At 37.7% G+C, this 26,901-nt stretch overlaps 1 protein-coding gene across 5 annotated transcripts in view; it reads right to left on the minus strand.

The window, feature by feature from the left end:
* ANGPT1 (angiopoietin 1) overlaps positions 1–26,901 on the minus strand; it is a 185,051-nt gene that overhangs the window by 71,650 nt on the left and 86,500 nt on the right. For all 5 annotated transcript variants that reach the window (XM_035546446.2, XM_035546448.2, XM_035546449.2 and 2 more), the window contains 2 exons: positions 22,737–22,858; positions 11,970–12,202 (listed from right to left, as the gene is read on the minus strand). In XM_035546446.2, coding sequence (XP_035402339.1) covers positions 11,970–12,202; positions 22,737–22,858 — 355 coding nt within the window. The remainder of the gene's footprint in view (positions 1–11,969; positions 12,203–22,736; positions 22,859–26,901) is intronic.

Genomic DNA, 26,901 nt, shown 5'->3' on the forward strand with positions numbered 1-26,901 from the left:
TAATTTATAAAACTATTCTGTCCAGGCTCCTAATAACGGCAGACGAGTTATGAGAGTTGCTGTGCTAGCATTGTAGATCCAACCTACCTACTATCCTGTCTCCAGCAAGGGGCCCTAAAAGTCATGGAGCTTCCTCACCAGCCTGCACCCAAGCCCGGCCAGCCCAGCCAGCTCTGTTTCTTTCAGCAGAAGAGAACTCAACAAGGGAACCCTTGCCCATTGCTCCCATCTGCACAGAGGACATCACTGAGCTCCACCATCTCTTGGATTCTTCCAGGGATCTGTGGATTTTGTTGGGGTGACATTCATGGTGCCCCTTTCCAGTTCCTTCCCTGGACATTTTTGGTCTTTTAACCCTCTGGTCTTCTGTTTTCTTATTGTAATTACCTTTTAATTACGTGCAATACCTATTACATACCCTTACAATTACCTATTTTCTCCTTATTTTCAATTTCCTTTAGGCCTTTCCCTCTCCAGGTTTTGCAAAACCTCCTTAAGGTTTTGCAAGGGCTAGTCTAACACCTGGCCCCAAAAGGAGACTTCAGTAAGAATAGATGACTGGGGAAGAGGATAAAAGCAGGAAAGCATTTCCAGGAATTACAGCATAGGAACTTCCTCTGCCAGGTATAATATCCTTATATTTAATAAACTTCAAATAAATTTTCTTCCATGAATTTTGCCACCTATCATTTCTACAACATTTTCCTTCATTCTTCTCAATGCCTGAAGCAGATCTAATATACTTATTGGACTCCATATCCTTCGTCATCTTTTTTTTTTTTTTTTTTTTTTTTTTTGAGACATAGGGTCCAACAGTTTACACAGTATTTGATCACGTTATGAAATATACAGTAGTACATTTTTTTTTCTGATTTCCTTTCTGTTTCTTTGTAGTAATTTATAAAATACTATTTTCATTTCAACCATTAACAGGCAAGAAGCACTTCCTGTGTTTTTCACTCAAGATTTGCTTGGGAGGTTACCTTGAACTTACATGGCTATTTAAGTTGGGAGAAAGCAGAACTCTAGAACTCCTTCCTCAGGCTCACACATCTGCTGAATAATTAGAATGGGAAATGTTGGCCTTAGTGTAAGTTTTCAGAGTTTATGGCAGTATAAGTAAACATCTTCTTCTATGTCTAAGGGAGCGTTTAATTATTACCCAAAATCAAAAAGCAGGATGTCATTTAAAGACATGGTGTTGCTATTCCTGTGCTGTTGGTTGTAGACTCTCTCCATAGCCACGGAGTGAAACAACTTAGAAAAGATCTGGCAGAATATTTGTTTTTTATTTGTTTGTTTATTTGTTGTGGTGGCGTGGGGGTTTCCAGAAAATTTGAGGGGGTTGTTTGATTGTGTTCACAGAATCACAGAATTGTCTAGGTTGGAAGAGACCTCCAAGATCGCCTAGTCCAACCTCTGACCAAACACTAACAAGTCCTCCACTAAAACATATCACTAAGCTCTAAATCTAAACGTCTTTTAAAGACCTCCAGGGATGGTGACTCAACCACTTCCCTGGGCAGCCCATTCCAATGCCTAACAACCCTTTCAGTAAAGAGTGTTGTATTTATTAATTTAATTTAATTTAATTTAATTTAATTTAATTTTATTTATTTTATTTTTAAACAGGCATATAATTCCATTTGAAAAGCTCAATTAATTTGACTTATCCTGTGATCCTACAATCACTAGATTGGAAGGATAAGTGGAAGGATTTTGTTTCCACGGAGCAATGACAAAAGTAAAAATAGCCTTCTTGCCACCAATCCCTAGCCCTTCATATGTACCACTTATTGCATGTGGGAGGCCCAAATGAATGCATGAACCTCTCTTAATACAACAGAGCAAAACTACCAGGCCATGCTGAAATGCATCAAGCAGGGCTAAGTAGATTCTGCCAGCATAGGAACTAGTGCAGTCTCAGATTTGTTAGGAATGTTAAGGTTCATTACATACAAGAATTTCAGATCAACTTCTTTAGGATGGGGGGCAAAGAGAAAAGGTGTAGCAAATTAGTTGCATCACTTTAACATTTATAGAAAAGTTTTAGCAGCTAACGGAATATTACATTTCTCTTTTTTCCCCCTCTAAGAGTCTGAAGTAAGAAAGGCAAACAATAGCATAGCAAGAGCACTCAAGCTATCCAAGTACTTATTAAATAAATCACTTAAAGCAGAATTTCCCTCCTGTAGTGCTGCAGGAATTGACTAGGTCTTGGAAAATGATGTTAACATAGTGAGCTTTCACCCTCTCCAGGGCATAATTATTTACTACCTAATAAATTATCAACAGTTATCAAGTTTGTTTCCCAATAAATCCAGCCTTAGTGACTGGTAACAACAATAATACTTCAATTCACTGTGCATTTGAAAGGCATCGCTTAGGAATACCATAAAGTGGTCCTCATTAGTGAGCTGAAATAGAATGCCTTATGGCCCATTTACAAAGAGATAAAGACACTTAATTATCCAGCTGCAATATAGTTCCTTAATAGTTTCTGCTTGAGACAGCAATTTTGTGAGAAACCAGCCATTCACTGAGAGATGAGAACTAAAGAAGTCTTTCATAAACTGCTACAAGAGAGATTAAGCCACTGGCTTTGTTTAATATCTCTAGTGTCCATATTTCTTTCATTGATTTATATTTTTCCACACAGGCACCCTAATGTGCATTTAGTGTTTCCAGCTGAATCATGGTATTCATACAAATAAATTTTTCATTAATAAGCCATTTGGTTGACACCAGCAGTGTTGTTGGCTGGTTCACATATGCTGATATCCCCTCTAATATCTTTGGTGTGAGTGAGTAATACAATTTTCATGAAGCAGAGTGAAGGGAGATTTAGGGACTGAGATATATGGTAGGAATGAGAGTAGGTAAGTGATTTCAATATTAGCAATCAAAAACTGAAATGCAAAAATATATACACAAAGTGTTAATTTTTTCAGCAGTAATAAATACTGTTTTCTTGCTGTCACCAACAGCAAGCTAATAGGGATAAAATACAGGAATCCTCAAATCTGTTTTGAAAAGTTCAAATATTTTCCCGCTGGCAGAAATTTTAAATGATGTACATTTAAATTATTTATATATTGTATCTCTGTTAAACCACAGTCTGACTTGATTGTAACTAATACACTTTGCCGTATCCTATTATACAGCGTATCTTGAAAATAAAGTTATGCTTGCCTGAACGAGATATAAAAAATAAAATAAAATAAAACATTATGATTTTGAATTAATATAATTGTTTCTTCAGATTTAGAAAACAGCAATTATAAAATTAAATTGTCCCAATGTAGACATTGATCATATACATAGCAGCACTACTCTTTTCACTCTTTAAAGAGAATAGAGAGAAAAAGGCACTTTAGACCTCATTCTAAGACAACTCATTTGAAAAAAAGGTCCTTTGCTGACTCTAGAGGAAGTCTAGACCAGGTTTCTACATCTACACTGTTAATGTTAGGTGAGCCAGGCAAAACTGATTCCCCAAAACTATTAAGCTTCTTTCTGGGCATCTGAAAAATGTGTATGAGCATAGAAAATCTCCAAGGAGAACAAGAAGTCTATAGCACATATAAAAAAAAAAAAAAAAAAAAAAAAAGCACTGCTGATGTGTATGTTAAACTGAACACCTACACAACTGTAAAAAGGCAACCCAGCCTCCAACTGCAGCACTGCAGTGCTTTCTATCATGTGCTCAGCTAGATTCAGCTACAGAAAGGTTAAGGGGGACACCTCTTCCATGCCACTAAGTGCAAAATTAAGATTCAGGATTTTTCCCCAGATTTCACAATACAGATAGAGGCAATTCAAAAAGTGGAATGCATCTATAATAGTGACAAGAGCTTTGTGAATTATGGGCAGATTTTTTTTTTTTTTTTTTTAACAATCTTCTGCTACTTTTAGAGTAGAATAGAACAGTTCAGTTAGAAAGGATCTTCAGAGATCATGTAGTCCAACTGCCTGATCACTTCAGGGCTAACCAAAAGTTAAATCATATAAATGAGGGCATCTCCAAAAGCTTCTTGAACACTGACAGGCATGGGGCATCAACCACCAATCTAGGAAGCCTGTCCCAGTGTTTGACCACCCTCACAGTAAAGAATTTTTTCCTTACTTCCAGTCTGAACCTCCCCTAGTGCAGCTTTGTGCTGTTCCCATGCGTCCTGTCATCAGTTACCAGGTAAAAGAGTCTGGCACCTTCCTCTCCACTTCCCCTCCTCAGCAAGTTGTAGAGGCTAAAGGTATTTCTGCTATTGCTTTAAGATATCTTTAAAACATACTATCACTTGCCCATAGAATATCTAAAGCAGGAGTAAGTAGAGGGAAACTGAGCAGATGGATATTTCTGTATTCTTGGACAAACATATTGTCAACCTTAGCTGTGCTAAGATTGTGCTTAGCTGTGCTACCTGATTTGTCACCTTTGAGCAACAATGTAGGGCTTAACGACAAAATTAGGTAACTGTGTTCAGATTCATGTGTGGCTGCTCCAACTTTGACAAGCCTGTTTAACTGTGTTTTTAATACATAAAGTCATAGAATCATACAATGGTTTGGGTTGGAAGGGACCTTTAAGATCATCTAGTTCCAACCCCCCTGCCATGGGCAGGGACATCTCCCACCAGACCAGTTTGTTCAAAGTCCCATCCAACTTGGCCTTCAACACTTCCAGGGATGGGGCACTCACAGCTCTTCACTGGACAACCTGTGCCTGTGCCTATTTCTTTCCTATATCTAATCTAAATCTACCCTCTTTTAGTTTAAAGCCATTCCCCCTCATCCTGCCATTCCACTCCCCGACAGAGTCCCTCCCCACCTTTCCTGTAGGCTCCCTGCAGGAAAGGTACTGGAAGGCCATTATAAGGTCTCCCCAGAGCCTTCTCTTCTCCAGGCTGAATAACCCCAACACCCTCAGCCCATAAGAGAGGTGCTCAAGCCCTCTCATCATCCTTGTGGCCCTCCTCTGGACTCGTTCTAATACTTCTATGTCCTCCTTGTGCTGGGGGCCCCAGAGCTGAACGCAGCACTCCAGGTGGGGTCTCACGAGAGCAGAGTAGAGGGGGAGAATTTTCTCCCTCACCCTGCTTCTATTGATGCAGCCCAAGATACGATTGGCTTTCTGGGCTGAAAATACATTCTTAATCAGTACTAAGAAAAAATAAAGAGATTTAAAATACACAGTGTCATATTTTTTCTTATAGCAATGCAGTATGTTATAGTACACTAGTAATACAAAATTTAAACTATAAAGAAAAAATGTCTCTATTCATGCAGTTTTTTTTTCTTATAGCTATGTTTCAGCACACTCCTGATCCACCTCAGATCTACAGCTTGCAGACAAAATTTGTCAGAAACTTTATTTTGTTTGCTTCCATGCTTCAGAAGAAAAATAATGTAGTGACTGATATGCCGTATGCAAGGTTCCTGCCTTGTGAGTTATGCTACATCATGATGAAAAAAACAAAAACAAAAACAAACAAAAAAAAAACAACAAACAACAACAACAACAACAGCAACAAACTAACAATGTTAAGGATGAGGTACAAAAAGGAGACAAGTGCTAAAGGGATGAAAAGAGATTGCTAGAGAAATGGTTACCTCAGAATATATCTCAAATGAATACCAGTATTATTTTCTCTGTGCACAAAAAACAAAGAAGAGTATTATACAACTTTACTTTTCTACACTACCATCTAATGTGTTAAATAGTCTAGTTATTGTACTCCAATATATAACTGAATCAATATAATACAGAAAATTTGCTTTGCTGAACACAATTCAAATATTAAGACTTAAAATATTCTTTCAGAACACCTGAATCTGTAATTCTATCTTGGGATTCTGACTAGGATTTTTTTTTTCTCCCTCTCTCTGTTTTTAAAATACTGGCTTGTATTATATAAAATGTCTTTGAAGTCTTGCTAATGAAGTAGACCAGCATCTCTGCTGGGGCAATTTTCCTAATGTCAATGGAGTTTCCCCTGTGTCTGTAACCTTCAGGTCATTTCTTTGATGTTCTCATTCTATTCTCACTCTGTTCATTTCAGCATAAATTTTAACATCATAACAACCATATTTTAAGAAATGGAATAGACTACTTACAGTATAATGTTATGAGTAAATTAATTGCTATGTCTTTTTAAAGTATGTATTCTATGAATACATTTTTGGACATACTTCTATCTATATGTAGAATTTTCTAAAATATGAAAGCTACCCATAACCCAGGAGATTTGAACCTTTTAAGAAATGTCAGACTCACTAACAAAATTATTTACTTCATGAACTGAACAGGCACTTCTGGGGAGGTAAATTCCTAGCATATATGTGTATTATTTTGAGAATTAAGCTTAGCTTCTTGTCTGCATTCAGGAGGAAGCTAATGCTTCATTTCTCTCCTACTAGGAGGTCACAAAACCAGACATTCATTACAAAACTTTCTGTATTGTTCCATTAGTCTGCTGAAGTATACAAGTTTAGACCAAACAACAAAAATAACAAGGTATGTTATTATGCACTCTGACAAACAACATAAAACAAACCGTGAAAAGGACAGTAAGTGTATGGTTAAATATATTTCCCCATTGAAATTTTAAATTCCCTTATGTTGTGGGTAGGAGCACTGAGGCAGCTCTCTTAAGTTATGCAAATGAATATTAACACTGTAGACATGGTATATCAAGTTTCTTCTACTGGAAAAAAAAAAAAGTATTTGAAAATAGATGTGACTTTGGTCTGAGCACATTTTGTGACCCTTGGCTTTAAACATAATTTCCCACTGGACCAATGCAATTTCTGAATTACTTAGTTTGAACTTGTGTATGCTTCTTTGATGATGATGTTATCTATTGCTTAAAACAATTTGTAGTGCATTCCTTGAAATTTTTTGAGTCATATTTTTATGACTGTCTAAGTAGCACTACATACACTTTTCACAAATAATTTTTCTGATGTGGAAGCTTAGAAAGTCTGTCATGTACTATTTACTGTGTTAGAAGTTTATTATTTGATGATGACAGCAATGTGCTGAAGTCAATAGAAATTTTATTTTTCATATTTTGAAGTACTTATAATACTAGTCAATAGTGAGGGAGTGAGTCACTTTTATTGGAGTTCTTAAAATTCTAGAAATTTACACGCAATCCCAAACATAGTATTTTCATCCAGAGAACTGCACAATCTCAGAATGAATAGAAACAAGAAGGCTATTGATGAGCAAATATTACCTGGTTTTCTATTCATGTTCACAAGACCAAAATGGTTTATGCATCTTCAGACAAATAATCCTCAAAGCAGTATGAGGAATGAACAGTTTTAAGAAAATAATCACAAAAATTTTGATGACTTTTGAATAGAATGCAAGGGCCTCTATACTACTCTTGTTATCTTCTATAGGAAAAGAACTTCTACAACCTTGGAGGTCTATCTCTGTGGTGATTAATTAAGCCTTCAACTCAACATTTCTATTTGTTTATTCTTCTTTTGTGGAGAAGTAAATGTTTCATGCATTTGTCTATACTTGAATTTGCAGATTGCTTAATTTCTAAAAAGTTACTTAATTTTTTTAACATACCAAAAAATTGTTTCAATGGGAAGGCTAGTGTCTGAAAGCACAACTTTTTTAATAAATTCTATTTTAGAAATTTATTGACAGCCTGCCAAGATTGTTGTCCCTGCCTAAAATGTACACAAACAATGTGACATATCTGTTTAGCCATAGACACATGGCAAAATGGAGACAAGTGAGTCCCCATGGTATACTACATATGTTTGACACTCTGTAGGCTTTGTGACTTTTAAGAGTTTCTATTTTTATGGATTACATGCAACTGAAATCCTAGAATCACTCACAATAGAAGAGAGGTGGGTGGTATTTTGGAAATTGAACTCAAAAAAATCGCGTTTGACAGGTGGCCCCCATCTCAAAATCAGTCTGTACCAAAACTGACACTGAAAGTAGGATCTGGCTCTTGTCTTTTGGTCCATCTATATTTTTAAATTTTATCCTCTGTGTCTTTTACTTAGTTTTATTATTATTATTATTTTTCTGTCTTCCTCATTTGCCTTTATGTACTTCAGAAATCCTCCTAATACTTATGTAGCCATGGTTGAAGTACCAAAGTAGATTATACTGTAGGGTTGTCATCCAGCAGTAGGAACTATGTTATCTCAGCTTCTCAGAGTTTAAAACTAAGTTAAAGCAGTTTCTGTTCAGCCCTGTATCTCCACACTGGTCAGCTAAATTCATCACAGACTTCTAGCAGGTAGAATTCTAAAAGTGTCTGAACTTATTTAAGTTAATCTAAAAATAGATCTTCTGATACAATGACATCATTACTGGAATAAATTTATCTCACATTTTGTAATCAAAAAACAATGATTATCACCAGCTTGACTTCAAAAGTCATTCAGCTCTATCATTATTTAATAATAATAATTAAAAAGAAAATCAGTTTCATGTATTGGGAAAGTCTGAATACTGTGACTTATGCAAAGGAGAACATAATTTTGTTGTCTGTGACTTTTATCTTGGGTGAGATTTTTAGGTTTCTTGATACTGATAATAGTTTTTAAAGTATATACACATACAAGTAAAATATACAGACCTCCACTTTTATGGTTGAAAATCCAACAAAGGTACTTAAAGGCATTCTCAAAATACTGCTGGGTTTAGCTACATTTTACAATTCCTCTCAGCTGCTGTCTTCATCCTTGGTAAGTTACTCATCTTTGACAATCTGGCCTTTTAGACTTGATGCCTTGCTTAGGTCACACTTCCTTTCAAAGATAAATGTCACCGGTTAAAAACCTGGAGTTTTTAAGGCTTTAACAAAAGCCTACCTTTCACGAGTTCTTCTGCTTTTTAATAATTCAAAAATGTTTGTCAGCCACAATGATATCTAGCAACCAATACTTTACATAATTATTATCTTTTATCAATGGAAAATCTCTCTCAGTGTTATTGGCTGTCCCTCTTTTCTCTAGCATTAGTTATTTTGTATGTTTACATAACAGCATCCTACATACCTCCTTTCTCATCCAATAGTTCTGTTTTTTACAGCTCTCTCTCCTCATAAGGAAATTGTTCCAGGTCTCTAATTATTTCCATTATCCTATTCTTTTCTGGACCATTTCCATTTCTGCTATATCCCTTATGAAATTAGATGACCAATATATAACACAATATAAGACAAAAGTGGTGTCACTGATTTATGTATCACATTTTGCTATTCTCTATCTCCCAATAAATACCGATTCTTACAGAATATTTTATGTGTTGAACATTAGTACACACTTAAAGACTTGTGCAAGATTAAACTTCATATTTTTTTCTGAGAATTCAGAGTAGCTTCAGTTGTATTTCCCACGCAGAGTCTTCCATTCTCAACACATACTTGCATACACTGAAGCTGGTAGTAATTTTTATTATAATGCTTTATTATTTTGCCTTCATTGTTGTGGTCTTGTACTCCAGGATAATATTATTTGAACTTAGGCTGCCTGACTTCTTCTTCAGCTGTGGATGGGCTTGCCAAAAATATTGGTTAGCTTGACTTACGTAGGAAGTGGAAACTTTTCTGCAATTATTTCTCTTTAAAGTTTATCATAAAAGTATCCAAGGAAAATTCTGACCATGTTAATTCACAAAATGTAATGGAGTCCAAAATCAAGGGTTAGAGTTAGGCAAATAAAATTATATCTACGCATTTACCTGTGCTGAGTATTTTCACTTCCACTGTTCCTCAGAAATAAAAACACTAATGAAAATTCAGGTTTTCAATCACCTGAATTTGGAGCCAGAAACCCAGTTTTAAACATCCACTTCTGAAATCCTAATTCAAAATCTTTATAAGAAGCAGCTGAGGAAACTAAGTTTAGGAAAAAAATGTTTATTTATTTATTTTTTCCTTTGAATCAAATTCAAAATGATTGGAAAATCTTTTTCTAGCCTTAAAAAGAACTCACACAATATCTCTGTATGAGAATAATATATCTTTCATACTGATATTAATTTTAAAATACTCCTGAGCTCTATTAGAACACCCTGAACAAAACATTGCCAGGTTTCTTTGCCAAAAGACCGCAAAACATAATAAAGGATTTGCATTGCATCACTATGTTTCTCTTCTGATATGAGAACAGCCTACTACAAAGGATGTTATTTACTTCAGAATGCTGGGGAACTGTATAATAGAATAAGCAGAAGGGAACATTTAGAATGGACATCAGGAGAAAAAAAAAAAAAGGAAAAAAAAAAAAAAGGAAAAAAAAATGTAGTCTATCAACATGGGTCCAAACGTGAAACACTTCCAAAGGAAGGAGTTGTAATCCTCGTCACTGGAACTCTTCAGATTTAAGCCACACAAGTTGCATGGGAATATACAGTAGAGAGCAAATCCACCCTGCCTTTAGCTGAATAGTGTGAATGATAAAATATGTTCTTCTGACTTTCAAACCAAATAATGAATAACAATGCAGGTGAAAAGTATTATTATATTTTTAATTTTTTAAAATCATTAATAGCACTTAGAGCTGTAGAATTACAATGAGCAAATGTGCTTCATGGAGTGCTATGCAAGGTTTTACATAGACCTCTTTCATCCACACTCACTGAATGACTGGCAGAACTTATATGTCTATGGTTTCTCTCCATGTTTATTCTGTACCCCCTGTTAGAAGGGTTTTGATGACCTCTTCTCAGACTCATCTCAGTTTTTTTTTTCCTTGACTTTCTTTTCTATTTTTAATCCTCTACATGGCATATCAAGCACAGCAGTTAATCCCCTTTTTGTTGTTAATCTTAGCCTTTCCTCTTATATTCTCCCTTACATCTCTTCTTCTCTCTATTCTATTTAACTTTGCCCTGTTTTTTTTTTTGTAGTTACTGAATTGTTGTTTTATGTTTGTTTGTTTGTTTTGTGTTTTCTTTTTTTTTTTCAGTGTCCCATTTCCATCCCTCACAGTGATCTCCATTCATCATTTATCCCTTTCTGCCATTTCCTTTAGACAGTCCTGATGAAAGGAACGTCTTTCTTGAGACAAATGAGAAATGTCTTTTTCATTTGAAAACTAAAATCCCACCTGAATTTATTTCTCAGTGTCTATAAGAAATGTGTTTACTAACAAAGGGAGACTTGAGGAGAATTGTCCTAGATGATTTGTCAACCCATTCTTTCAGATGTTATTTCTCTCTTATGTGTTTTTAGTGTGCCTTACATACTCAGAAACAAACAAACAAAATCAAGCAAGGCAGAAGGAAGAAATATGATCCCTTATTTTAAATAAAAACTAATTCAATAAAGACATTTTTTGAATGGATACAGCATCATACATGCCTGCATCTGAGTTCACCAACTTCAAAACACATATACATGTATAGAATTTTAGGTTACTTTCCTTCATTTAGCACTCTTTTCTCTCCAGTGACTGTAAAGGAAGTTTAGAGTAAATTAGATATAGAAACCTATAAAGTTAACACCCACAGTTGGTCAGATTACTCCCACCAGGAGACAGACGCTCAGAGGAACAAATCAGTATTGCTAATGTGAAGCCAATGCAACTGTGAACATCAGCTAAGGCCATGGTATAGTAACTCAATGATACTAAATTTAGAAAAACAAATACGAATGTTAGCAAAAGGGTTGGCCTCAGCACTGTCTGAATCTTATTTGATTCGTGGATTCTCATCAGATTTGTGGATTCTCAGTTATAATCATAGAATCATAGAAGTATTTTGGTTGCAGAAGACCCATACGATGATCAAGGCTAGCCATCATATAACACTACCAAGCCCACCAATAAAAAATGTGCCTAAGCGCCACATCCACATGTCTATTAAGTACCTCCATGTCCTTTCCTTTTTGGAATAAGCTCATTTAGTTCTACCATTCCAAAAATATGGCCCTCCAGAAGAAATTTCCTACTACTCGTAATGCTTTATAATTCAGCTTTCTTACCTCCTTCCTTGGAACAGAGGGTGATTAGCGTATGAACTGTATCCATCAATTCAAGCTGCTGCTTCTGCAGGACACTGTTATTGGTTGTTGCCTTGTTCAACTGTTTCTCTAGTTCCTGGATTATGTAGCTTTGACGAGTGACCAGATTTTGTAGATTCTCTTTTTCCTCCTTCAAAGTATCCAGCTCCTCTTTATGCCTTTCCTCCATTTCTAAAATTTTGTGCTCAAGTAAACTAAAATGAAATAAAACAATTAGCTGATATTATTTCATGCCAACATATTTATTAATACAGAAAAAAATGATACTTTATTTTCACCATAGAATTCAGTACATAAATTATTTATTCTAAAAGTGTCACTTCTACTAATTCAGCCCACTGACTTTCTCCACCAAGCAGCCAAATATTACTGATCTCTAAGGGTCCTACTTAAGATGTTTTCATACACTAGTACTTAGAACAATGTGCATGGAGTTGTTATACTCATCTAAGTGCATGAGCATATGACACATTTGTATATAAGAAGTTCATGTAGAAAAGCCAAAAGTGGGCAAAGGAAGGAGAAGAGCAGGGCATTGAAGAGGACATCAATGGTATTATGGATGGGTCAATAACGTAAGAGATAAATAAAAACGGGTAAACTAAGGAACACTTTGTGAAGGGCCTTACAACTGAATGGAAGAAGGTAAGTGTTAGGAACTATGGAGTACCATCGAAGCATATGGAACCCACAATAAAATTACCATTTGATGTGCTGTGTGAAACTGGGAAATGATGGTATACCATGTGAGTGGGATCTGTTTTCACATTTCATAGATAAAATCTGTCAACCTTGAACAAGAAGTTTTTTCAGGCCAGTGCTTTGACACTGTTGTGGTGAATTGGGTTTACATGGCAAGGTTTGGATAGCCAGGGGACTGTAGGGGTGGCCTCTGTGGGCTGAGCCCAGCAGCTGCCCCATGTCAGAGCAGAGCCAGCTCCAGCCAGCTCCAAAAGGGACCTGTTGCTGGCCAGAGCTGAGCCAGTGAGTGATGCTGGTTGGGCCTCTGGGAGAGCAGATTTAAGAAAGGGGGAAAACAAACAAACAAACAAAAAAAGCCTGCTGTGGAACATCAGCTGGGAGAGTGAGGAGCGAGAAGCAGCCCTGCAGACCCCAAGGTCAGTGCAGAAGAAGGGCAGGAGGTGCTCCGGGCACACAGCAGCAGTTCCCCTGCCCTGTGGAGAGGCCCCTGGTGGAGCAGGCTGTTCCCCTGCAGCCCATGGGTCCCACATGGAGCAGATCTCCATGCTGCAGCCCATGGAGGAGCCCCCGGTGGAGCAGGTGGATGTGGCCTGGAGGAGGCTGCGGCCCATGGAGAGCCCCCGCAGGAGCAGGCCCTGGGCAGGAGCTGCAGCCCGTGGAGAGGAGCCCACGCAGGAGCAGGGGGTCTGGGGGGAGCTGCCGCCTGTGGGGGACCCATGCTGCAGCAGTTTGCTCCTGACGGATGGACCCCGTGGTACGGAGCCATGTGGGAGCAGTTCTTGAAGAGCTGCTGCCTGTGGGCAGCCCCCGCAGGCTCAGTCCAGGAAGGATGGCATCCCATGGGAGGGACCCCACATGGAGCAGGGGCAGAGAGGGACCGTGAAGGAGCGGCAGAGGCAAAGTGCTATAGACTGACCGCACCTCCTATTCCCCTGCTCAGGGGGGCAGGAGATAGAAGAGTGTGGATGCGAAGGTGTTTTTAATTCGATTTTAGTTTCTCACTGCTCTACTCAGTTCTCAATAGGTAATAAGTTACATTAATCTCCCTTACACTGAGTCGGTTTTGCCCATGATGGTAACTCCTGAGTGATCTCTCTGTCCTTATCTCAACCCACAAGCTTTTTTCATCCTATTTTCTCCTTCTGAGGAGGGGGAGTGAAAGAACGGCATAGTGTTGCTTAGCTGTCCATCAATATTAAACAACCAGAGGTGGGAGCTTAGCAGAAAGATTTTATTAATATTAGATAAAGAAATAAATTCATCCACTTTTCTACTTTCTTCTTTCAGTAATTCTACTGTACGTGCCAAAAGAGGTGTTTCTCATGCCCATAAACCAACTGGTGATTACAAACTTCCCAACAAACCGCTTCCTGTCCAAGTCAGTCTTAGATTTTATTTATTTGCACTCTCCCCCACCTTTGTTTTTACTTCTGGATAGTAGATCACTGGCAAAATGCCTGCATAATTTCAGGTCATTTAACCTAACTGAAGAATGTAATAAAATCCATATGGAGTTGTTTCTATTAGATATCACAAAACCTTAATACGAGCTGTTACAAAAGATAACAATGTAAAGATTAAATTCAGGCCCTGGATTTGCTGTACAAGCTAGAGTAATATAAAACTTTTTTTCTTTCCTTTTTTTTTTTTAATTAAGGAAACTAAACAGCAAATCTCCCTCTGAAATGTTATAAATGTGGGACTTACATTACGTACATAGATACTGAAGAAAATATATTTTGCAAGATCAACATATCTAGTTCTGTGAACATCACAAGTATCTGAGAAAGAGGGAAGAAAAAATGAAAGGATGGGAATGGAAAACACTTTTTCTTGGGGTCAGCTTCATTCCCAAATGCAAGAGGAAACGTGGTATTTCATTCTAAAAGGCTCATTAATTAGTAACAAAAGCATAACAAGATTCAGTGGGCTGGAATTTGATGATAGAAGGTTTCAATATAAAACAAAGTCTAGATATTAAAAACAAAGATAATAAATTACTTTAACACCTTATCAGACCTGTGGCTAATTTTTGCATCACTTGAACTCTAACATTAAACACAATGCCTTTATACTCTGGATCTACTTTTTTTTTTTTTTTTTTTTTTGGTGTGTGTGTGTGTGTGTAAATCTTTGAGCTTTGTAAGACTAATTAGTGCAGCTAGCAGAAATGGATGAAAATGTTCTGATGGAATTGTTTTTAGTCATAAAAAATTGTTCAACAAAATAAAAAGTTCTATGTTAATTTTATCAGTTCAGCATTTTTATGCTGAAATATTTTATTTATCAGCATTTTCATGGAAAGTATTTTTTTTTCTGATACACTGTAAGTTATACTAATGAACTTTGAATAGGAACAAGGTGGCCCCTGGGCACAGTCTGTGATAGAATGGGTGCTAGATGTGGCCACAGCACGGTGTGACATCCTACTTACTTAATATCCTTTTATGACAATGTTACCCATCTAGTGGACAAAGGGAAAGCAGTGGATGTGAGTTTTTTGGACATCAGTAAAGCTTTTGATACTGTCTCTCACAGTATCCTTCTGTGTCCTATCCTGGACAAAATCTCCAGCATACAGCTAGACATGTACACAGTATGATGGGTGAGCAACTGAATGGCAGGGCTCAAAGAGTTATAGTAAATGGGGTAGCGGGGTAATAGTAAATCAGGCTGGTGACCATGCACTAATGGTGTTCTCCAGGGCTCGATTTTAGGACCAGTTCTCTTCAAAGTTTTTATCAATGACCTGGATACAGGAGTTGAGTGTTAACTAAGTTTGTAAATTACACTAAATTAGGTGGAGCCATTGAGTCTCTTGAGGGTAGAGAAGCCTTACAGAGAGATCTTGATAGATTAGAGCACTAGACAACTACCAACCATATTAAATTTATTAAGAACAAGTGCTGGATTCTGCACCTGGGATGCTGTAATCTTGGATGTCTGTACAGACTGGAGGACAAGTGGCTGTGGTGGGATCTGAGAGTTTTGGCTGATGGTAGGCTCAATATGAGTCAACAATGTGCTCTGGCGTCCAACAGGGACAACAGTATTAAGTGCATCAAGCACAATATAGCTAACCAGTCAAAAGAAGTGACTGCCCCACTACACTCAATGTTGGTTTAGCCACACCTAAAACACTGTGTGCAGTGTGGGGCTCCACAATATAAGAAGAATATAAAACTATTAGAATGTGTCCAAAGGAGGGCACCAAAGACAGTGAAAGGTCTAGAAGGCATGATCAATTTGCATGTCCAAATCTAAATTATTTCCATATCTGAATGATTTAATGTATAAGACTGTCTTTGACAGCCACAATATGCACATTGTGTTATTTGTTTCCCACCATAGCCTTCTTAAGACCACAGTAAGTGAACCTGTGGTGATGACAGCCTTATTTGTAGCAACACTGGCCATGTCAAGTAAGAAGGAAGAAGCTGACAATGTTTAGAGCTTCCCTGTTTGGCGTCTACAGAGACAGACAGCAAGCAGATGTTTTACAGCTTTAGCAATAATACATCCTAATATTTATGAGTGGTGTGTCAACAACATGTGGTGAAAAGATGGGAGTGTCACAGCACGTGGTTCCTTTACAGTTTTCTATGTAGATTAAAAGTCTTGTTATTATAAACTGCAAAACTAAGCTATTTTAAGGAATGCATATACATTTGTGCAATGATATTTTCATATCCACAAATCTACAGTAGATAAGAGTAAGTCCTGAGGATAGGACCACTCCCTATATTCCTGGGAGAAATCTGTAACAACTGTATTTCATTTTGTTTTACTAAGAATCAGTGAGAAACCTTTTCTCAAAGCTCTAATGAACACAAGCAAAAGCTTTACGTGGATTGGAGACGTTTGTACTGGCCTGTTCCAAAAGGAAGAAATCCTTAAACAGCATGAGAAAAGCTGTTCTTATGGCCTTTGACTATAATGTGGCCAGAATTCTTTATATGTGTTATTGTTACATAAATACATATTGTAGCTCATTTAAATAATAAAAAGTTCTAGAAAACTAATTGATACATTTTTAACATGTTGAAAATCAACTACAGAGATGTTTAGATTTTCTAAATGGTTGCCAGACTACTCTATTTTCTCTTTCTTCTTTCCACATTGAATAATTTCTAAAAGCCAAATACCACAAAGAATTAACTTTGCTGATTTTTTTTTATCAAAATTTTAGAGAGGCATTATGAAGGCAGATTTAAAGTGAAAATATTTCTACTAGTTTTCATTAACAACTGTTGCTGACATAAAAACGTACAGAAAGCCAAAAGAAGGCTGTCTCTGTACCAATTAATCTATCTGTAAACATTGACTGAAATTGTTGTACAACATTCTTCGATAACACTTTCCAGTAAAATGGCATGGACATGATGTAGTGACTGTCTCTCTTTTACTGCAAATTTACTGCATAATTTTCCTATAGGTTTGAAAGCATTACAGACATAGACAGATGAAGCAGTCATGGGAACTACAATACAATACAATCACTATTTACTCGAAGAATCATACATACACATACAAATATATACACACACAGAAATACATGTACAGTATTATAATGCAGCCTTCAATTTTTGGGGGCAAAATCAGGCATGTGGGGAACAGAATGAAGTTATGAAAAAACAAATGTTGTTAACATGGCTAAATATTATATTATCCATTGGACAATGACTCCTTCCTTGGAGTTATTAGCTAGAAGACATTTAAATATAATGAAACAACAACAAACCCCTTTAATTTTCCTCAAAAGTAACTATGTTCCACTAGCTTTTTCAGGCTGGGAATGTATTTTCAACAAATGATATCATAGGATCATTAAGGTTGGAAAAGCCCTCCAAGATCATCTGGTCCAACCATCCCCCTACCACCAATGTCACCCACTAAATCATGTCCCTGTGCACCAGGTCCAACCTTTCCTTAAACACCCCCAGGGATGGTAACTCCACCACCACACTGGGAAATCCATTCCAATACCTGACTGCTCTTTCTGAGAAGAAATTTCTCCTAATTTCTAACCTAAACCTCCCCTGGCGCAACTTGAGGCCATTCCCTCTAGTCCCATCACTAGTTATCTGTGAGAAGAGGCTGACCCCCAGCTCCCCACACCTTCCTTCCAGGCAGTTGCAGAGAACAATAAGGTCTCCCCTGAGCCTCCTCTTCTCCAGACTAAACAACCCCAGTTCCCTCAGCCGCTCCTCACAGGACTTGTGCTCCAGGCCCCTCACCAGCTTTGTAGCCCTTCTCTGAGCATGCTCCAGGGCCTTAACGTCCTTCTTGTAGTAAGGGGCCCAAAACTGAACACAGATCTCGAGGTGCAGCCTCACCAGAGCAGAGTACAGTGGGATGATCACCTCCTTGGTCCTGCTGGCTACACTATTCCTGATACAAGCCAGGATGCTGTTGGCCTTCTTGGCCACCTGGGCACACTGCCAGCTCATGTTCAGGTGAGCATCAATCAGCACCCCCCAATCATTTTCCTCTGCACAGCTTTCCAGCCACTCTGCCCCAAGCCTGTAGCATTGCAAGGGGTTGTTACCCCTGTGTTACCTTTATTAGGATATAAGCCAGTGGGATGCTTTGGTGCAACTATGCTGTGTCCACCTGATACAGATAAAGCCCTCTGATAACACTGAAGAAAGTAGAAAGCCAGTACAGAAGTCAAAGAATAATTTCCAGTGAAAAATACTATCATTTTGAAAGGTGATGAAGTAGAGCATGTAGAAAGCACTCTCGTAGCTCTCAGGGGAGGAAGGAAGTCTGGTTTAGACAATCTGCCTTATAAGGTATGTAGTTTATTCACTAATCCATTCCAGACCATGGCAGTTTAAGATTTTTTTTTTTAATCTTTGTTTTCAGAGACTTCAGTTTAGACATGTGGGAAAAGGATATAGACCAGATCGTAGAGATGGACATCTTTTGCATTAAAATAATCTTTTAAGAAATCTGAATTTATTAGAAATACAGATAAAACCATTTACTTTGTTGAGCTCTTCAATAAATAAAGACAAGGAACGTCACATTAGAAAAATTTCTTTGGCTGTACATATATGTTTTTCTTGAATTAAGTACATATGGGAAGATAAACAGGTAGAGAACTTAAACACTTACATTTGACTACAAGAATGATATTTTCTCATTAGGATAGCTGCTTTGTAGTTGCTTGTATATGAGTGAATTTTTCCTTGTACTGTTATGTATTGACTGTTGATACTTAAGTAGGTGGTCTTATTGGTTTAAGGACATTTGGAAAAAAAAAAAAAAGTATCCCCATATTCCTAAAGGCCAGTGAAATATTTGGTTACTGAGACTCACTATTGAAATCACAAAAGTGTAGTGAAAAAAATGAATATCTTTTTCAGTATATGCAACATTTGCAAATAAAACTCATATAGTGTTTCCTCATCTTTTACACAGTCAAATGGTAATTCATCATTCTTAAATACACACCTTAGGATATGATAGTTCTTGTACTGACCGTTAGTCTAGTTTGATTTTCTGCAAATTCAAGTTAAAACTTACTTATATTTAAATTTCACTTCCACTGCTTAATGCTGGAAGATCCAGAATACATTATATTTCTCCTCTTTATTCACTCAAATGAAACAGAAAAGTTTTCACACTTGCATATTGAAATAAATGGCACACAGTAAGTTAAATGCAGCTGGGTACACTGAAAAAAAAAAAGACTCAAGCACTTAAGCAGAGAAATCTTTCAAGAATAAATTAAAATAGCTTTTAAAAAGCTCTTGTGGGAGAAAAAATTGCAGTGTAAAACCACCATTTACATTACAGTGGGTGGGAACCCACAAGAATAAATTATTTATGGCATGAGAGCATTCAATAGAAACAAGATACTGGGGCAAATGTTACTCTACTTATGCTATGAAATATCTTTCACTACAGTGGGATAAAAAGAAAAAAATTGGCCACTCTTCCCAGCAGAGGCAGGAAGTAAAGCATTTAAGGCCAAGAATAGATATATTTCTAGACCATGCATTGGTCCCCTGTTGATAAGCAGTGCTCATTTTATTTCAGGATAATATACAAATTACTGTAGTATATCAACAATCAGTTATTATAATATTTTACATTTCTTTCATCCAAACTCCAGTTCTTTGAAAGTGATTAGGATCTTTATTTTATATGGAGGGAATTTTAGCACAGAGATAGAAATGATCTGCCCAAAGTACACAATCTGTTTTGATTACATTTTGGATTATAACAGTTCCTGCACTCATTCCCACCTACTGAAAAGAAAGGCTCTTTGCAAAACGTTTACAGTCCATATAGGCAACATGGATAAAAGGAGTTCTCTAATTTATTAATTTGAAAATGATGTTATACAGAGGGATTGTTATACATATATATATATATATGTATATTGGTATTATACATTTTAACTGCAGACAACTACTGAACACCACCATCAGGTAATCTTTAAACAATGTTTAAATTTAAGCAAGCTAAAATCATTGGCACGTTCATTAACCTATTATCTCCTGTGACCTTAAAGATTTGTCCCACAGTGAAATTGACATATGCATAATTGATTACAGGATCAGGACCTTACAAGACCAAGATTACACAGTTTTTTGTTAGGACTAGATGATGATACATTAAAATATGAATCATCAGCTGCTGTAATCATGACACTGTCCTCTCCCCAATTTTATCAGTCCCAAGGGCACAGATAGCAATGAAACCTGGAAAATCTTTGCTAGGTTCTTGCTTCATTATAATGAAACACATATATCTACACTTATAAGAGAAACAACTGGATACTAAATGTTGCTCTTTAACATACCCCCTCTCCTTTTCCTCCTAAATACCAAGCTAGACCATACTATCATGACATAGATCATTTCATCATAATGTCACTCAAGTCAAAGGTCAATTTAAGTCAAACTTAGTTGTTTACTGACATGGCTTTACACCCTGACACGTTGCTAAGATAAATAAATTCAGATTAAGTAAACAAAGCATCACATAAATGACTCAGTCTCTTGATCAGTCAATAAAATTTTGATGCTAAATAGATTACAATAGATAAAAATACAAGTATTTACTTAAAAACAAATCTTTGGGTCAATTCAAAATTGAAATAAAAAAAAAAATGAAACAAACAAACAAACCACCCACAAACATTTAGGGGAATTATTTAATCTTACCCGTTTTATAAGCTGTAAACTGCCAGTTTTCATAACCAGTAGCACTCACTGTATATTATTTTGCCAGCTTTTCAGCTAAACACATTTCTTTATAATGACATATTCTATTTGGCATCACTATGTGGTTCTTTGCCTTCTTTTCCCAGCAGCTTCATGGTATTGTTAGTCTGCTTCATGTATAACCCAGGGCAAAGTCGTTCCACCTCAGTCGTTGCTGATTCACGTCCAGCAGCAGAATTTTTGGCAAACCATCTGATCTCAATTTAATGAATCCACTACACCTTGTGCACGTACAGGCTGCTTCAGTATCTACCTCACATATAAAGTCATTTGCTCTATTTCAGTGTCAATTATAGCATACACAGGAAATGGGAACCTTAGTTCTAGTCAGACTTACACCACAGTTATTCTTTTCAGAAGAGAGCCTCCCTGCTTAAACATGGCTGTTACAGAGACAGCAATAACGACAGCAGGTCTCTAGACAGGCAACCATGAAAGAAGATGGCTTTATGCCACTGTATTAGGTGTCTGTGTCCAAGTTTTGGACATGGGGCTTGAGGGGAGGAGTCTGATGGAGCCTCTGTAGGAAGAGGCTGGGGCTGCCCTTGAGGCTGGGGCAACCCTTTGCCAAATACAGCCAGCTCCAGCCAGTTCCACAGCAGGGCACATCTGAGCCCAGCAGTGATGCTGGTGGTGTCTCTGTGACAACATATTTAGAAAAGGCAAAACCACCACATGGCAGTGAGGAAAAAATGTGAAACAAACAACCTTGCAAAAAGCATGGTCAGTGAAGAAGGAGGGGAAGAGGTGCTCCAGGTGCCGGAGCAGAAGTTCCCCTGCAGCCCACAGAGAGTGGTGGAGCAGGCTGTCCCCCTGCAGTCCATGGAGGACACCACACTTGAGCAATCTTATCCTGAAGGACTGCAGTCCAAGGGAAGGAACCCTGTGGGAGCCAGGGAAAAGCATGAGGAGGAAGGAACATCAGAGACAAACTCTGACAAACCATCCCCCTGTGCACACCCCTGTTCTGAGATACCAGGCTGCAAGTGCAGGGATTTCAGGTATTCCCAGAGAGGTGCCCAAACTTGGGCTTTAGACTGGTTCAGCCACTCAGTTCCTTGTGGTGCTACTTGTTTGGATGGTTTGGCTGTGCTGTCAGTGCATCAGCTGCAACGCACCCCAGTTTAGGAGCTAAACTAAGCCACTGTTGATGTATGAAGTTAGCCTCACAAATGCTGAATCCATGGCCTTTGGAGGAATCACAAAAATACTGTAACACAGAAAGGGAAACTTCACAGCTTGGTAAGTTATGTGCTGCTGAAGAGTTGGTGTATTTTTATTTTTCCTCTCTCTTCAATTTCAGCATAAATCCAATGTGTTTATTGTTCACTTATTTTCTAAATAAAGCATGGCTCCAAGAACGTGATACAGAATGAAATGTTATACTTGGTCTAAAGAGACAAGATTCCTCTTGGATCTTCGTGTTCATTAAATTTAGATGCACTTCTGAAGATTTTCTGTTTTGTATAGATTTTTAAATTAGGTGATGATATCAAAATTTATTCTAGTCTGCTTAAAAACGTGCATACGAGTTATCCTTGTTTTTCAGTAGCAGAAGTTATAGTCATATGATTGAATTGTCATGAAACAAATTGAGATATGAACTTACAGTGCAAACAAAAAGCAGCAAAAGTCAACTTGCGTTTGTCATAAGGAGCTAGCAGAGTGTAAGTTCACACCCTAGCTCTTTTAACCATTGCATAAATATTACCTGTACTGTCTGTATGCACAGACCACTTTATGATGAACAGAGAAAGAGTTTAAGAGATCAGCTACTCATTCTTACCTGTTCTTCTCATGAATTTTCAGAATTTCATGCGTCTGTTGTAGCAGCTGTTTTTCTAGCTTGTATGTTGACAGTGAATTTTCTAGTAGCTGAATTTCAAGTCTGGATGTTTGATTTAGCACCTTAGGGATAAATTAGAAACATTAATGTTTATATTGTCCTGGTTGTGTTGCTATAGCAACACAAACATTAATGCAGTCATTTCACTCTGATTTGATGATTTGTCAGAAATGACCTTGATTTCTAAATCCTTTTTTAACTTCAGCAGCTCGACTGGTGCAAATTAACTCAATCAAGCTACACTGATATGCAACAGCTGATAGTCTGGCACCCTGTTTGCTGTAGAAAAATACTAGGCTAGCAGAAGAGGGAAAGGTGACTGCCAAATAAGCTTCATTTCACTGGGAAGAACAAGAGGCATGCTTCAGACATGCATTCCTACAAAGCATGCTTAAACCAGAAGAGTGCAAGAGCACTTGCATTCAAGCCAAAGTGTTGAATCCGCTGTTTTATAGATGGAGTTCCTACTTTAGCTTTCCCCTGAGATCTCTCTTGTGTAGTGTTGGCAGAAGTCTGGTGTCTGCTTATGTTATCACTACTTGCCCTCTTACACAGATTTTTAAGATGAAGGCTGTGATCTTAAACATTGCTTTATGCAATTGTCTTTCACCTTGGGGTTGGTCAGTATTAATATCACAAGTTTTAGTAGGTACATCAAACCAAAAGAAGACTTTCAACCAGGTGAAATAGTTCAAAAATGAAAAGAAAAAAAAAAAAAGCAATATCATTAATTAATGATGGTTGATTTTGCTGGTATATCATCTTTCATTATTTAAAGTCTGGACAAGTATGTATAAATAGTTTTCATAGGTATGTGTACTAACAGCAGCTGAGATGTAATCACTTCTGGAATTGAACATGATTTCTCTTTAATGTTAATGGAACCTATCAGACCTTTCTGGAAAAGCCAAGAATCAGTCTCATCATAGGATTATATAGTATATAGCAAGATTTTCTCATACATGCCTAATAGGAACTTACGCTACAGAACATGAAAAAAAAAAAAAAAAAAAAAAAAAAAAAAAACAACTCTCGATCTACATAGTGTCTTAATTTTGTCTGAAACTCTTGATGCTCACAGAGCAACTAGAATTGTCCTTTTTATAGGATACAGTGATTGAAAAAAATTGGAATTGATCAGTATGCAGCTCTTTTGTTGTTTGAGATGGATACATCATCACCACAGTTTCAGAGGGACCTGGCAGGAATTGATGGTTTACTACAAAGGTTGGCAAGGGTTAAAGGTGACAGGAAGGCACCTATAGATTTCCTAAGAGTACACATCTGTGGAGCACCCTACAAGATTTCAGTGCAGTTTCAGGTGTAAAAGAAAGTCTAAAGGGAACCAGTGGGATTTTGGATAGATAAGGATTTGGGAGGGTTCAGTGAGATTTAAGGAGCAGTAGGCTCTGTATCTCGAGTCCATCAATCTCCTTGTTCTGGTAGGAGTATTACATATTACAGGCAGTAATACTACAAGTATTACAAGTACTACAAGTGCTGCAAGTACTACATATTACAGGCAAGAGATCATGGACTGCCTTTCTCAACCTTATATCCTGCGGACCTTCACATCTTTGCCAACATACTGTGTTTATGTGGCAAGGTTTTGACAGCACAGGGGCTGCAGGGGTGGCTTTTGTGAAAAGAGTCCAGGAGCTAGCTGCCCCATGTTGGACATAGCTAGTTCCATGTTATTCCAAAAGGGGCCCAACACTGGCCAGAGCTGAGCCAATGAGTGATGCTGGTTGTGACACTGTAATAACATATTTAAGAAAGGTTAAAAATGTTGTACAAGAGTAGCTGGGAAAGAGGAGTGAAAGAACTAACCCTGAAGACACCAAGGTCAATAAAGAAGGAAGGGGAGTAGGTGCTACAGGCACTGGAGCAGAGATTCTCTTGCAGTCCATGGAGAGTACAATGATGACACAGGTTGTCCCTCTGCAGCCCATGTAGGACTATGCTGGAGCAGTTATCCATGCTGCAGCCTGTGAAGGAGTCCATGCCACAACAGGTCAATGTGCCTTCAAGGAAGCTGCAGCCCATGGACAGACAATGCAGGAGCAGACTCCTGGTGAGAACTGCAGCCCATGGAGAGGAGCCCATGTTGGGGCAGGAGGTCTGGCAAGAGCCTGTGGGGAACCTGTGCTAGAGCAGTCCACTCTGGAAGGACTGCACTGCATGATATGGACCCATGGTGGAGCAGTTCTTGAGGAACTGCAGTCTGTGGGAGGGACCCACGTTGGAGCAGTTCATGAAGGACTGTATCCTGTGAGAGGGACCCCACACTGATAGTTCTCACTAACCTAATCTGTTATTAGTTGGCAATAAATTACATTTATCTTCCCCAAGTCGATTTTGTTTTGCCCGTGATGGTAATTAGTGCATAATCTCCTGTCCTTATCTCCACCAACAATTTTTTTATCTTACTTTCTCCCCCTGTCCTGCTGAGGGAGAGGAGTGGCTTAGTGGTCCCTTGGCAATCAGCCAAGGTCATAACCTGCCACAGCCATGCAACTGTCTACCTCCATCATTGCCAGCAGGAGCAGTTCACCTTCTGGAGCCACCTGTACCACTCTTTTCTGAGTACTAGTAGAGCCAGGGGCTACAAGGACTTCCTCATGCTACTGAGAGAGGCAAGGTAGGAGATGCTGTCACTGAGTTGGAAGTCAGAGACAGGACTGCAGCAAGGTGGATACCCACTGGTAACTTAAGCATCTTTTAAATTCTTCAGCTATAAGTACAGAAGAAGGAGGAAGTTGCTAGTGGTGCCTCTACCATGAACTGATTCCTCAATGGGAAAGTGAGACATCGACAATGTAAGTTACCTGCTTGGATGAGGGAACAGCAAATAAGTACTCAACACTTATAACTATGTAGGTCTTTGGGAATATAAAAAGAGTTCCTACACCTCCCTTTTTTTTTCCTGAGTGTATGCTATTACGTTCCATAGAAGGTCTTCACAGCTTATATTTCCATTTAGATATTCTGTTGAATTTAGATGTATTTATTGTATTGATTTAGATATTCTGTTTAAATACTTTCCCCAACATTCTCATAAGTCAATATGCCATCTTTTCAAATTTGTGGTAATTAGAGCTTAACATGTTACTTTAGTTGGTCTGCTAACTGAGATGAAGGAAAAAAAGGAACCTGCATAAGGCAGTGTAGCAACAGCTTGTACCTATCATTCCTAGCTAGAGATAATTAAAGCATCTGTCTTTCATAATTGCTGCTGTTTTTCAGAGTGCTGTAATGCAGTTACATAATAACATGGTAATGATATTGTAAACGTGAGTAAAAGCATTATTATCTGTCAAGAAGTACACATGCCACTGAAACAAACCAAATATATGCAATGAGTTAATTCCTGCACTTTAAATGAACAGCGAATGCATTTCAGCTGGTAACACAGCACATGCTAGGAAGATCAAGAGGAACTCAGCAAAAACTGGAAAAACAAGTATGCATCTTAAACTGATAGAAGTAGTCAAAAGGCAAAAAGCTGTACATATCATTGCAATAAGCCCAAAATGAAATTGTACTCTGCATTATAACAGTGATATGCTTGCCATTTGAACCAAATAAGTGATTTTGGTGCTAGGAATCTTATGAAGATAGCTCTTTAAATTAATGCAATATTATACAATTTCACAGTAATAACAGATATAGAGTGCTTTATCAAGAAGCTTTTCCCTCTCTCTCCACAGTGTAAAAGCTACTGATTTACATCACATTTCAGCTGGAAAGATCTTGTAGAAAGTAAAAAACTTCATAATAATAAGAGGCAAATAATAATGGAGAAGAAAGGCTCTATTTTAGCCTGAAACTCATTATTTAACTTGACACTTGTATCATTCACAGTTGGTAACTGAGATAGTTATTTAAGTCAAATGATTTAGTTTCCTGGCCTGTCCAGCCTGCCTTACACACACAGAGCTAAATATGCCAACCAAATGAAATCAAAGACAGACACAGAAAAAGTGTCAGCCATCACTGCTGTTTGTACCAATAAACAGAGAGTGTTTCTTGGAGCCCTGTGTTGAAAAGTTTTGTTTGGTGATTTATTAGAAAAGAAGGAGGATGGCGAAAGTTCTCTGCAATT

The sequence above is a fragment of the Cygnus atratus genome, chromosome 2, assembly GCF_013377495.2.
Source record: "Cygnus atratus isolate AKBS03 ecotype Queensland, Australia chromosome 2, CAtr_DNAZoo_HiC_assembly, whole genome shotgun sequence".
Lineage (NCBI taxonomy): Eukaryota > Metazoa > Chordata > Aves > Anseriformes > Anatidae > Cygnus > Cygnus atratus.